Raw genomic sequence first — 14,465 nt, 5'->3', positions numbered from 1 at the left:
AGAACATATTGGATTGAAGGGTGTTCACTCAAGAACTCATCAAAATTGATCCATTGAACATTAGTGAACTAAAATGAATCTCAGTTAACTGACAAAGACGAATAGGGGGCAGTGGTTAGTCTAATAGTGCTTTGCTCTGAAGTCGGATTATCTTCCTACCCATTGACAGAATTGCCCACACCATGCCTCTCACAATTGTGTCCATCCTATGGTCATGGCCCTCTTTATCTTGTGGGTTATTGACCTCTTCTGATGACGACTTTGCATACAACAATACTTGTGGACAGTTCTTGACAGAAGCCAATGAGGGGATTCTAGGGGGGTCAATCATTGCGCTCATTGATAACCTGGCAGTTTGCCTACATATGGGGGTTTGGCCATTGCAGTGATACTTCCAGGGAATTAGGGGCCAACGTTCTATGGCATCCTCCTTGTGGTGGCAGCGGTGAGCAGACAATGGATGCTCATCCATGTCTGCGGCAAGCTAGGAGAGGACTGTCTTTTGTTGGCTCCTCATGGTGCAGTTCAGTTGTGAGGTTGGACGTACCTCTGCCGTTACATTTCACCCAACCAATGGCTCAACACATTCCCCCATGGGTCCTCCAATAAGCACAAGCAGTTCCCCCTGGTCTTGCCTCCTTGTTCTCTGCTGTTGTCCATACTGCTAGGGGATTTTGGCCCTGTCCCTCATTCTTGCAGGATGATGCAGTGTTGCTTCTTGACCATACTGCAAGGTTGATAGCACTCAAGCATGAAGAGGAGTATTGCCCTTGGTTGCAGGGTGGTTGTCCCAGGCAGGGGGACAGCATGGTTGAGCACATCATGCTTGTGGAGGAGATGACCAAGGCTCACAGTATGGCTCTGCAGAGTGCCAGGGGTGGTAGTGTCAGTGTTTGGTGCGGTGTCACACATCCACATTGTGGGACAAAAATCAGAAGTAAACCAGAATTGCAACAAAAGTGTGATAGCATTTGAACTAGAAATGGAAAGCAAGGAACAATTGCATGCACCCCTCAGTAGCTGTGTTCCCGCTCCCACTGAGTACAATGTTTGTCAAACTGCCGGATAGTGGCCAACGCCTCCTCCAACAGCTCCCCCAATGCCTCTTCTGGTTCTGTCCCATCATCCACCTGACTTGAGAGCACCTCAATGCGTGTGTGCACTGCAATGCTCCCCCAATGCCTCTTCTGGTTCTGTCCCATCATCCACCTGACTTGAGAGCACCTCAATGCGTGTGTGCACTGCAATGCTGTTTCCCTGGGCATTCATCCAGGTGTGCATCAATTCCCTGTACTCAGGACCTTTGAAGAGCCAGGATGCGTGGAATATGCTGGTCGCAAATGAGTAACCAAGAAAAGACAAAGTAGACCTTGGACGTACAATGGCCACATGGCATGGAGCGGTGGATCCGCACAAAGTTTTGGAAAACACAGGCACATGTATGCAATCCAGATGTTGGCATTGGCAATCCCAGACATAAGATGATGCAAGAAGGGTTGGGTGTGTAGGGTGTATGCGTGTGTGAGTGTGCGGTTGAAGTGATGTGGCACAGCGCGCACATGTTTGGGCAGCCACAGAGATTCAGACTGGAACTCAGCCACAAGTCAGCTGAGTGCCTAGATCCAGAAGCTGATGCTCAGCAGGGCTGAGTCATTTCTAATGCTTTGTCAGCACAATGGGATAGGATTGGTAAGCTGGTTGGTAATGCACTCAGTCAGCACAATAAGAGGATGACAAATTGACTCAGATCAGACCACAAGGAGTGATTTTGCTGATTGGACAGCCAGACACCACATGATGGGACCTGATTGGCTGGGTATAGTTCTATGACACATCCTACCTTACTAGATACCTTACTCAGCTGCTGATTAAGCAGTTCAGAAAATGTATATAAGGCCATGCATCTTGCAGGCCAAGGACATGCAATTTAGAAGCAGTTTACTCTCATACAGCTGGTGTGAGAAAGTCTGAGTCAGCAATTACCATTTGAGGCAGTATCTCACACAGTGTGGGACCTCATCCAGTAGATTGTTACTCCAGTCATTAGCTTGCTTGTAGTTTGTCTAATAGCACTATCAGTAATTGTTATCATCCTCTCTGAGTACTACTTCACCTGGGAGTACTATCTCAGAACTCTGCATCTAGGCAAGATCTCTGTTCCAATAAATCTAGTAAATTCTTATAAATATTTCCCCAACCTTTGACCACCAAGCCTTGATCTGGAACCTCAGAATTTTCCCCTTGAACAACTGTAATAGCTTGGTGTACATCTAAACACCCAGCAAACACAGAGGAAACACATTTCCTGTTGACAGCGGTCACATTTGTTACAAATTACTTTCTTAGAGGTTATGTGCCTATTCTGCTCCATATGCATTCATTTTGTGCAGTTCCAGTATTATTGTGTCAGCTTCTTTGCAGTGTATGTACCAAGGTACAAACATTCACAGGCTTCTTTTTTGTTTTTGCAGCCAAGAGCCACTTATATGTTATTGTTAGTCTAGAGGTGCTTTAGAACTACATGGTGTACTTGTACTGGGACAGTCACTTGCCTGCTTTGTTTGTTTGGTGTATCAGAGTCAATTTTTAGTGTTTGGTATCCTGTATTCTACGGCATGTCTGAGTCAATATATCACAGTATGATCTCAGATCATTGCAAAAGTCATGTGGGCATCTCCTGTTGCTTGGTCCATGTGGTTCCAGGGCACTTAGGTACAGCCTCCGTTGCTAGGCATGTTCAGCACTGTTGCTAGCTTTGTGGTTTGAAGAGGTCGTCACCACCCTGGAAGTGAGGTCAGGGCCTTGGTCCCTGTATTCTTCTGTGAAGTACACATTTTGGTACCCAGATAGGAGTCCTGCATCGCTGTGTGGACATGCACTGTGAGGTTGGACCACAGTTTTCTTTGAGATGAGTAGCCCTGTCTTGCAGAGTATGTGCCATCCTTTGCCAGCAGCCTTAGGCTTTGCCAATTTTCTATTGTAGTGCAGTTAGTTTTGCCTCTTGCAAGGGTACTTATCCCCCAGACCACAAAAAGGTCTGCACAGGACTTGACACTGTCAAGCCCTCCCGGGGGATAATGGTTTATATAGGTATACAAAGGAAAGGCTGTGTGTTGGTGATCAGGTTATCAAGCTATTTCCAAAGCAGTATTGAATGGCTGTGCTTTCCTCAGGATCTCCAATCAAAATGCGGACTGTTAAATACCTTGGTAATGTCTTGGGGATCACAGAAATGAAACAGTGGCTGTATTACAATGATCTGGTAACTTAGCTTGCCTCATTGTTAACAATGAAGTGTGAGGTCATGTTTTTATTTTTCTCCTAGAATGGCCTTGGGAGTTGGTGTAATGAGTCAAGACCAAGTACTCAAAATTCTACAAGACTCCTTGATTTCCTGAGATATTCTATGTAGTTCTATTGGCTGTGTCCTTAGTAAAGGTTTCAACAGCCTTCCCAAGAGCAGGCAAAGGATGCCCTCACCTGTGCTTCACATTTTGCATTTGCATTATTTGATCTCTGTATCAGCTTGTCTTGGACTTGCTGTTTCACCGGCATCATCATGATAAAACTACCTTAGCCTGATGTGCTCAGCAATGTACTTGGCACTATTGGGCCGCTGTTGTAGCTGTATGCTGAGACTTGCTACAGTGATCCCCTTTTCCTAGCCCTGCTGTGTAGTTGGTAAATGCCACAGACTGTGTCACAGTCAAGCAAGGCCTTTGAGCTTATATTGAATTTACATTATGTGGCTTCAACCTTGAAAAGGCCATTCATTTGGGGGATATCCTCTTAAGATTATTACTTAATTCTCTATTATTCTCTACCAACCCTGGTAATAATCACAGTTCATTACTGACTCTGGGCTATTTCCCAGCTGAATGGCAGTACTGCAACACTTGTATAGCAGTGGTAAAAGTCTCACTCGTTGAATGTACTGGGTGCAAATCTGGTGTACTCCTTTTTGGTAAACACATTACCAAACATTATCAGAGTTGCTGCTGTTACCTTTGTTACTTCCCTATTGACTGGGTGATTGACTCTGTGATATGTTGCCTGCCATTTACATAAAAACCTAACAGAGTGTAGCTCATAGATGGCAGAACAATTGAGGAAAATCAAGGGAACTTCATTCACTGACATAATCACTTACACTGATACACATATTTGCAAGATTTTGATTAGCAGAATGTACAGTGATTGTATTGTATCATAGCAATAAGTGGGAACAAACAGTTTCCAGACCCTACACGCCATGTAGTGTGTAGTGTAGTGCCAGCTATCACGGCAAATCGGATTGTAGTGTATAGCGGATTGGGTTGTAGTGTAGCAAATTGGGTTGTAGTGTATAGCGGATTGGGTTGTAGCATAGTGGATCAAGTTGTAGCATAGTGGATTGGGTTGTAGTGCAAAGAAAATTGTGATTGAGTGTGTAGCAGATCGAATTGTAGCACAGCATGGAGCATTGCGTAGCAAGCGACCTGGGATATAAGAGCCAGCAAGGCTGCTGTTGCCTTCTTGTTCCATTCCCTCCCTTCAACTTTGTCTAGGCTTCCTTGCCAACACACTTTCCTCTCTGAATACAACAGCCTTACTCTCACTTACTTCTTTGCTACCACTCGGAGCCTCCGCCAATAACTTACACTCACTTATCCCTTTTCCTCGGGATCTTAACTTACAGTGGTCTTGATTGGGACCATCACTTGTGTTCCTCCAATTGCTAATGCTCTACTGAGAGCTTTTGAATCAGTAACTCATCACAATAAATCTGTCAGACTGTCATTGATTTGGGCATATAGCAACTTGTTCACTTGTTTGTGTTACGCAAAGCGTGACACCTAGAGCACTAGCTCTCAACCTAACCCTAAACATAGGGACCTTAGGTTCTAATCGTCCTTGGATGGGGAGGATGGTTCGAGACACTGCTAAGTCCGTCTAGCAGATTGAGCGGGGAGTTTCTGATATCCAAGGAGCTGGTGAAGCTTCAATAGATAACCAGGTCGAACTGAGGTTTGATCGCTACCGTACACTAGTCTTATATACATAGGGAGTTCAGGGCAGGCCCAGGACGAGTCACAACTACCTAACCAATAGGAGCGCAGGGGAGTGAGTCATGACAAGTCAGGGTCTGAGTCATAAGCGATGAGTCAAGTATGAGTAAGGGGTGAGTCACAACGAGTCATACTGAGTCAGAGATCACGTGAACTGCCCGGGTTGGACCGGAGCAAGAAGCGAAGGAGTCTGAAGACTGGAAACATAACACCATGGGGTTGGGCCCATGCTAGAGTAGTACAAAGCTCGAGCGCAAATAAGGAAAAAATAAACGTTGACGTAACATAAGCCCCTTCCTAGGGTCGACGACCTCGTCAACCTTCTAAGAATAAGGCGGCGGCGGCGGAGGAGCACTTTGGATGGTGGTGGATCCGTCACAATGACGGTGGATGACGGCGTCGACTTCTCCAGTGTCGGTATGCTGGAGCTCAAATGTGCCCGACACCGGCAAGGTGATCGTGGGAGATGGTTGGAAGGATGACATAGGGGTGGTAGCAAGTTGGAGGAGGGGGACCTGTTCCAGGTCCTGGGTGAAGTCTGCCAGGGGTTGACGTACCGGCTCGGGGCGAATTAGGTGAGGGGGTCGAGGCGGGGCCTCACGTGTTGGGATCGACCGGACAGGCACATTCTCGTCGTTTTCCTCCAAAAGGCCGTAGGAGGGCTCCAACGTCTGGATGACGAGGTTTCTCCTGCCATCATCATCGACTGGGGAATCCAGATCCACGTCTGTGAGTCCAGGCGAGGCGAGGATTCCACCGAGGTATGGTCGAGGATGAGGAGTCGGGGGTCGTACTCCGGTATTTGCACGTCGTTCACTTTGGGGAGGACGGGCACCGACCAGATAGGTTTCATCGAGGAAAGGGTGATCCTCGTCATGCATGGAGTCGCCGACTTGACGGGCGTCTTTGCAGGAGTCGTATACTGAGATTACTGCCGCCTCGACAGGCATGGCCAGGACCGTGGCATGGGTAAGACTGACAAAGATGCCGTCAATGTGACCGTTCCGGACCACATACCACTTATTGGCCTGTTCGAATCCGATTTGTTTGCCGCGTAGGGTAGGTGGAAGGAATTCGGTTGGTCGGGAGACAATGAGGCCGCTGAGTGCGGAGTAGATGTGGTTGGCTTCCATCCACCAGCGGTGGGTGACGGACTGTGTGAAGATGCCTCCACACATCAGGTCGTTCAGGGATTGGAGGTCCGGTGGGAACGTGGGTGCTTCAGCTTCGGAAGCTGAACAGAGGGCCTTGGTATGTCCCGGCTGGCAACGGTTGCATCGGGGGCAACGGTAGTGAGAGCAGTCGATGGTTCGGTGGTAGTCGGTGTCGGCACCCTGGCAGACAATGCACGCTGAGTAGTTGGTGATCATGCGTGCAAGGTCGTGCGCATCGACATCCGGGAAGGTGGGCGCTACGAGGAAGTCGCGAGAGTAGGTGATATCTTTGACGGGGATGAGGTAGCAAGCGGCTTGCTTCACCGCGGAGTAATCTTTGAGCTCCTTGAAATGTCGGAGGAGTCGTCGTGCGGAAGCATCACATCGGGATATGAAGAGATGGATGGCGTCCTCGAGGAGGTTCTGCTGGACCCAAACGTCTGCTGCTGCCTCATAGAGGTCAGTCAGTGTGTCCATTGCGTCGAGAACGACGTTGGGGTCGTTGTTGATGAAATCATCACGCTCAAGTTGCGTGAGGAGGGCCCCGGGTGCACAGAGGACCTGGGAGGCGAGGGGCCAGTTGAGTGTCCCTGGTGGAAGTGGTTTCGTACAAAGGATGGTTTCGAAGAGGGAGGTCGAGTCGCGGGTTGGAAGGAGGGGGTTGCCTTGCGTGGAGGCCAAGGAGTGGGGCGGCATCGTAGTTCGTGTCCTTCGGTGCGCACTCGGAAGCGGCATTTGTCGCAGAGGTGGTAACGGGGGTCAAGTGGGAGACGTTGCTTGCGGTTCAGGCCGAGCTAGGGGAGCTGGGTGATGATCCACGCGTCGTAGTAAGCCTGGAGAGAGAGATCATCGTAGGCAGCGGTGGAGGGCATAGAGCTCAACTCAGCAGTTGCAAGTGTTGTCGTCTTGGGGTCCGAGTCTCACCACTCCAAGACAGCTCTTCTCTTTATACTTGTAGAGGAGTTGGAGATGGTGCGCGCGCTTGTACTCATCAAGGGTCTCTTCCCCTGTGCCCAGGAAGACGTCTTCGGGTTCCCATGAGTTCTCGCTGGGAGGGTACCCTTTCCACTTCACGAGGTAGCGGTGTCGGCTTGCCGTTCCCTTGTGACCAAGGATAGCTTCAAATTCCCAGGAGTTTTCTCCGTCTACTTCGTTCGGGGGAGGTTCTGTATAGGTTGGGCCGTGTTCCTTGGTCTCATTGTACAGGGATAGGAGACCGGCATGGAATACAGGGTGGATTCACCATTGCGGAGGCAGTTGGAGGCGATATGTCGCTCTTCCCATGACCTCGGTGATCTTGAAAGGACCTTCCTTCTTAGGAGCTAGTTTCCTCGTGGCGTAGGGGAGGCGGAGGTGCCACGTGTCGAGCCATACCTGCTGATCTTTCTTGAAGGCAGGTGTGCGGTCCTTGATTCTCTTCTCAATGACCCGTTGCGCAGCTTCTAGTGCGAATGCGGCTTCTTCTCGGGCTTTCTGTAGCCGCTTGAGTCGTTCTTCCGTGGTTGGGGAGTCAGCAACTTCGGTGATGTGGGGGATTCCTCGGGGTTCATATCCCATCATTGCGTAGAATGGCGACATCTTGATGGCGGAATGAGGTTGGGAGTTGTGCGCAAACTCGGCATCAGGGAGCATCTCATCCCATGTTTCAGGATTGTTTGCACAGAAGATTTGGAGGAATATCTCGAGTTCCTGGTTGGCTCGTTCCGTCTGGCCATCAGTCTGAGGGTGGTACGCCGTGGAGAGTGCACGTTCAATTCTGGTGAGGCAGCAGAGTTCTCCCATGACCTTAGATGCAAACTGAGGGCTGCGATCAGAGATGAACTTGCGTGCAAGTCCGAAGCATCGGTACACATGGTCGTGGTTCATCTTGGCGGTTGTTTCGGCATCCCCCTGATCCGTGCATGGATAGAAATTACCTCCTTCATAGAGTTGTGATCCACCACGACATAAATAGCATTATGTCCACGGGGAGTCTTGGGGAGTGCGGTGATGAAGTCCATCGTTTGGCATGAGAACGGTGTGGCGGGGTGTTGCGGCGGGATTGGGATGAGTGGAGTCACTGTGGGATGCGTGTTTGGTTTCATCTGCTGACAGATTCCACATCCCTTGACGTATCGTGCGATGAATTGTCCCATTCCAGGCCAGCAGAAGTCGTGTTGCATGAGGGTGGTTGTCTTGCGGATGCCCAGATGACCTGCGGAGGGGAGCTCGTGGTACAGGCATACCACGTTCCGTTGGAGTCCCGTGTCTGGAGGAACATACACTCGTGATTGATACCATACCAGGTCTCCGTCCGTCTGCCAATCCGTAAGCGAGGTCTTTGCAGGTGCAGGTCCTTTGCCAAGGAGGGCATCGAAAGCCTCCTTTACCATGGGTTCCTTTTCATGGCAGTCTCGTAGGCGATCAAGGAGATCCGCATTGATGGCTCACACAAAGAGCTGAGGGGCTAACATCACGATGTCATCATTGTCATCAGCCCCGGAATCATGGTCACTGCGTCGGGATAGAAGGTCGGCGATGGTCATTTGTGTTCCAGGGACGTGTGCCAGTTTGTAGTCAAATTCGCTGAGGAACAGCGACCATCGTGCTTGTCGTCGATTGAGCTTCTGTGTGGTGCGCCAGTAGGTCAATTTACGGTGATCTGAGCGTATTTGGAGCTTGTGCGGGCTACCAAGGAAATAGTGTTTCCAGGTCTCCAGACCGCGTATGATGCTGAGAAGTTCACAGTCATAGATCTCGTAGTTCCGTTCGGCGGGGTTCAAGGACTGGGAGATGAAGCCACAGGGGTGCAAGTCTCTGTTTGCGTCACTCTGCAGCAGGACACCGCCGGTAGCAAACTTTGAGGTGTTGCATTCAAGAGCAAATGGCCTTGTTTCATCTGGCATGACTAAGGTGGGAGCGCGTGTAAACTCGTGTTTCAGATCCTCGAAGGCGAGTTGTTGCTCCTCATCCCAATGCCATCGTACGTCCTTCTTTGTGAGGTCCACCAGGGGTCGCGCACGCTCAGAAAAGTGGAGGATGAACCGTCAGTAGAAATTCGCAAATCCAACAAAGGAGCGGACTTGTTTGACTGATTCGGGTACAGGCCAGTCAGCGATTCTGCTCACTTTCACGGGGTCCATGGCAATGGTGTCCGGTCGGATTATCATTCCCAGGAATTCCACTTCAGTGACGTTGAAGTGGCATTTCTCGGGTTTGAGATAGAGGTCGTGGTCTTTGAGGTGCTGGAGGACTTGTCGAGTTCGTTCGTGGTGTGTCGTAGTGTCCGCAGAGTAGATCAGGATGTCGTCCATGTAGATGACTAGCCAGCCTTCAGCTAGCATATCTTCAAAGATGGAGTTCATCATCCGTTGGAACGTCGAGGGCGAGTTGCATAGACCCAAAAACATGACCATGGGTTCGTATAGTCGTGGCGGACCCTGGTTGGATCCAGGAACCGCAAAAGCTGCCTTCCATTCATCGCCCTCTTTGATTTGGACATTGTTATAGCTGGCGCGCAGATCCATCTTGGTAAAGATCTTTGCGCCTTAAACTTGTCCATGAGGTCTGAGATCAGGGGGAGGGGGTAGCAGTCTTTGACCGTATTCTCGTTAAGCTTTCGGTAGTCCTGACAGGGTCTCCACGTTCCATCTTTCTTCCCAACAAAGAAGAAAGGACTGGCGATCGGAGAGTTGGAGGGTCGTATGTAACCTTTCAACTCGTTCTCTTTCAAGCACTTGTCACAGGCGTAACGGTCATGTTGATACATAAATACCCTGTAGTTGTAGTGCAGGACTCATGCATAAACACTGTAACTGACTGGCCAGCAGCTGATGCATGAGCTATGCATGGATGATGCTTGAATCATACATTGCGTGGCACAGCTCTGATATATGAGAACGACCTGCGATGTATGGATTATACATTGTGCTACATACGCTTGATGTATGAGCATATCCGGCAATGTATCCCTTATACATGATCGCACTGCGTGCGTTTGATGTATGAGCGTGTTCGGCTTGTCCGGCTACATATGCCTTATACATTGCGTCATAGATATCTCATACATGAAAGTACCACACATGTGATAGATCCCAGTCCTTGACGGCCCATCAGGCGGTACCCTCCGTCGGGTGGACAATGGTTGGGCTCCAGGGCACTGCGCCCCGCACCTTCCTATTTGGGCCACTACACCCAGGCGCTACCAGGGCTTCCATATCGGGAGGTTGCCTGCGGTCCCACTGGCCTGTCGTCACCTCAACGTGGCTGTTAGATACTTGTATTGTATTCCTGCATGTGTGGCCTTCTCCTGGCCGGCATGCTCAGCGAGCAGGTAACCGCCTACATGTATCGCACCAAAGATTGGAACATGCATACTAAGAGCATGTATGGTAGCTGTTCATCCCGCTCATTCCTAACTTGACTTTCTCTTCAATGAGCCGTTTCTAGGCAGGCTTTGTACTCAGACTTACATAACGTTGACTGAGGCCTTAGAACTTGCTGGGGTAGGGACACGCGTACAGCACTTAGCACGCCATGTGACCATGGGATATTGGGCCGTATCATCATTGCCTCTTAGTCCACGCTTATGTACTGTAAGTGCAGCTTGCTCCTCGACTGTAGGCAAGCTCCTCGTCCCCCTCCTCTTCTTGGCGTCACCATTGCGCTACGGACATTGTCTACTCTTCCCATTGGCACACTTAGGTCCAACACGGTGCGCGGTTTCAACGTGGACACGTACACATCACGTGCCAACTCTCCGTCAAGTTTTGCAGCAAGTCGGCGAAGACCTCAGACGGCTCTTGGGTTATGGCGTGTAGGAGGTGGCCGGGGATGTCAGGTCGGGTCAGGGCTCGTGACGGGTGAGCAGGCTTTGCATGCGCGTGGATGGCACTTATGATAGACAGCGCAACACAGACTAACCATTGCAATAGGTATCGCGATACATTATAACGCTGTACAGTAGGCAATTCAATGAGCGGTGCCCATATACAAGGCACAATCTACCCACAAACACATCAAGCACATATCGGATTATCTACCTAGTATGCTTCTTTTTCAGTGAGCTCGCCTTCCTCGTACCTGCCGGCCTCTTTCTGCCTGCCGTTGCCGCCATGTCTGGGCTTGATGCGCTGGTCTTCCCTTGCAGAGCAGGGGACTCATCCGGCCGCGTAGGTCGTTGACGGATACACTTAGGTCGACTCTGTTTGCCACCATTGTTCGCTGGTTCATGAGACACCGTTACGGAGGGCGCAGGCTCTCCAATGGCTGACGCGGGCATGTCGTCCGCAGTGATCTGGCCTTGCAGCGCAATTGGAGCGGGCAGATCCCGTTGAGTCGGCTCGGCAGGAGGTGGCGGCGATATAGAGGCTGGTGGTCCAAGGGATACCATTTGCGCTTGAGGCGGGGAATCTTGAGTCTGCAGCAGAGAAACCTCACTGGTTCCCTGTACGTTTGTCACGGGCAACGAGAACTGAGGAGAGGCCGACTGCATAGCCCTTGTCATCGAGCTCGAAGCCTCGGCGACAGTGGCACATCCCTCCGGTTGCATGCCTTGAATTGGCGTATTGACTGGCCCCCGTGTTGTTGCATCTGATGAAGGTCCTGCTATCGTAGCAGATGTCACCGCAGGACGGTCTGACACACTGGAAGACGGGCCGGGCTCGGAGCCTAACGTCAGTGGGGCTTGACTGACAGCAACTTGAGGTTGGTTCGGTTGCACTAAGTTGCCGGGTATCATATCAATGGTCGATGTGCTAGGTGCTTGCGCCGGCGTGTGCGGAAGAGGCTCAAGCGGTGACGGGACTGGGGCCCATGTGGTGAACGATGCAGGCGCTGCCGATGTGAACGATGCAGACGCTGCCGACGCAAAATTGAAGTTCGGATAGGATAAGCCTGATGTCTGCGTGGAAGACAGGCCATTCACTGGCGGAAACAAGAAGTCAGACGGAGGTAAGGTGTTGGTCAAGAACAGCATGGGCATCGAGGTTGCATTGGACTGGAATGCCGAGAACGCGGGCAAGTCTATGCCTGGTTGCATGCCAGCGAGCCAGAGAGCTGTTGATGCTGCGGCTCCGGCAAACTGCGGCGTGCCAGGCCCAGGGTTCAAGTCCGCATTGTTGAGGAACTCTGAGATGGCTGAATAGTCGATCTTGTCCAATTCCTTGTAAGAGGCCTCTAACGTCTCAGAACCAGGCAAGGAAGACTTCCCGCTGGATGTGTGGAACACCTGCAAAGGCCTGGCCTCATTGCTGCCAAGCTGGTCCGCGATCATAGGGGGTGGGGGTAACAAACCAACTGGCAAAGCAGCAGGCGCAGATGCGGCCATGGCAATGGCTGGCGCGATAGTCTGCGCGGTGATCGTTGGTGTGGGGAGAGTCGGCGAGGCGTTGGTCAGATGAGCAGACAAAGCCACTGATGGATGAGGTGACGAGGTTGCATGAGAGGCTACACTTGAAGATGGCCCAGCAGTCGACGGAGATCGGGTTATTATTGCAGGAGGTGCGGAGGCTGTCAAAGGAGGTGCAGCGTTTGTCGAAGGAGATGCAGCGGGTGTCACAGGAGGTGCGGCGGTCATCGAAGGAGGTGCAGCAGCCGTCAAAGGAGGCGCAGCAGCCGTCAAAGGAGGTGCAGCGGCCGTCAAAGGAGGCGCAGCGGCCGTCAAAGGAGGTGCAGTGGCTGTTGCAGGAGGTACAGCGGCAGTTGCAGGAGGCGCAGCGGCAGTCAATGAAGTTCCGGTGGGATGAGCAGCCCCTCCATCATGGGCCAGAGCATTGGCGTTGGTGGGACCACTGGGCAACGATTGCCCCGGGCCGACAGGGTCTGGCCCAGAGCGGGTGGATGCCTGTGTATCCGGCGACACTGATGTCAGGGCTGCAGAAGGACTCCGAGCAGGCAAGCTTGTACTCTCCCTTGATGCTTTCGTGTCATCTATGTACACGAGTAAGTATTACAGCCTCTGTTCTGATTGCTTTTTAACTCACTGATTTCATCTCTTGTATACTCGAGGAATGGTCTGACGAATTGGTCAACAAAGTTGCTGAGCCGCCCAATGTTGTGCTCGAGGTTGTCCCCTTCCTGATGGAATCTGTGATCATTTGGTGAGTTTGATTGATCTATAACACGAGTACGAGTACTTACGAAATGGTTTTGTATTGACCGTCCGACCCAGGTACTTCTCCAGCAGCCAGAACCAAGAAGTACCAGCCAGTCTTGCGATGCAGCTCAAGAAAGATCTGACGGAGGATGGCAGGCAGATCATCGAGCAGTCTGACATGTGACGGTAAGTCTGGCACATGCATACACGAGCCCGAGGTACATACGCTTGACTAGCAATGGCATTGATGACATGCTCATCCGTGACTTCTTCGGCTCCTTCACTCTCTGAGGTACCATGCTCTGCTCTCGAGGCACAAAGGGTGCGTATTTCCTCCTGAATCTCCGCCTTAACATCCTCATCTTCGGCGTCGTATGCCTGCTTCGTCCACCACTTGATCACCTCAATCCTCTCAACCTTCAAAACCTTGCGCTCACCCAGCTCTGTCTCCACCAGCGGTTGGACCCGATCCTTGTAGTATTTACGGGAGTACAGTTCGGTGTCCTTCAAGGTGCGTGAACCCTTTGGCCTGAGAACGTCCAAGTTCACCCGTGTGGCTTTTGCCTTGCGATTTTGCTGAGAATTCAGGTTGTTATACCAATTATAGATTTTCTGTGTCTGTACGTCAGTGAGATATCTATCATTTCCAAGACACACACGCACCCTCTTACAAGTCTTGATGGAGTTCTGTAGCAGTGTCTGCTGCTCATCTGATAGCTTGCCCTCGACATCTGGAAGGATCCTCGACTTCTCTGGGAACACGGTGAACCACGTGTTGTAGATGTCAGGCCAGAAACGTTGGAGTGACTGTGAGAGCTGATGTGACCTGAACGATTCTTGATAAGACTGCAAGAAGTCGAGCTCAGCATCTGTTGTCCATTGACAAGTGGGCATGGCGGTGAGTCACAGTGTTGTCACGAGGTCAAAGCCGTGGTTCTCATGTATGACCAGGTCGATATATACAGCTGCAGTTGCAACGCTGTTACTGTGGTTTCCAAATTACCGACTTTCTGCTCAGATCGGCATGCGGGCGCTTAACGGGCGCTTAGTTAACGATGTAAGACTGTTACTGCAGTTAAACTAGCTTGTAAGGACCCGGAAAAATGCGGAGAAATCAGTGAATATTCACAAAGACAGAGACAATAAGTTCCAAGGCTTCAGTAAAGGAGAAAGACCATGATTCATGCT

General features: G+C 50.8%; 1 protein-coding gene across 1 annotated transcript; it reads right to left on the bottom strand.

Moving 5' to 3' along the window:
• Window positions 1-11,152: 11,152 nt before the first annotated feature.
• Window positions 11,153-14,171, bottom strand: C8Q71DRAFT_724986 (uncharacterized protein; the record flags this gene model as incomplete). The annotated part of the gene is made up of 6 exons (XM_047921660.1): window positions 11,153-11,184; window positions 11,264-13,111; window positions 13,165-13,268; window positions 13,322-13,450; window positions 13,504-13,895; window positions 13,941-14,171. The coding sequence occupies 6 exons, from the start codon at window positions 14,169-14,171 to the stop codon at window positions 11,153-11,155; spliced, it is 2,736 nt and encodes a 911-aa protein (XP_047776912.1).
• Window positions 14,172-14,465: the final 294 nt, after the last annotated feature.

The sequence above is a fragment of the Rhodofomes roseus genome (genome assembly GCF_022264815.1).
Source record: "Rhodofomes roseus strain CIRM-BRFM 1785 chromosome Unknown C8Q71scaffold_15, whole genome shotgun sequence".
NCBI lineage: Eukaryota > Fungi > Basidiomycota > Agaricomycetes > Polyporales > Fomitopsidaceae > Rhodofomes > Rhodofomes roseus.
This window is presented reverse-complemented; position numbering and strand designations above follow the sequence as displayed.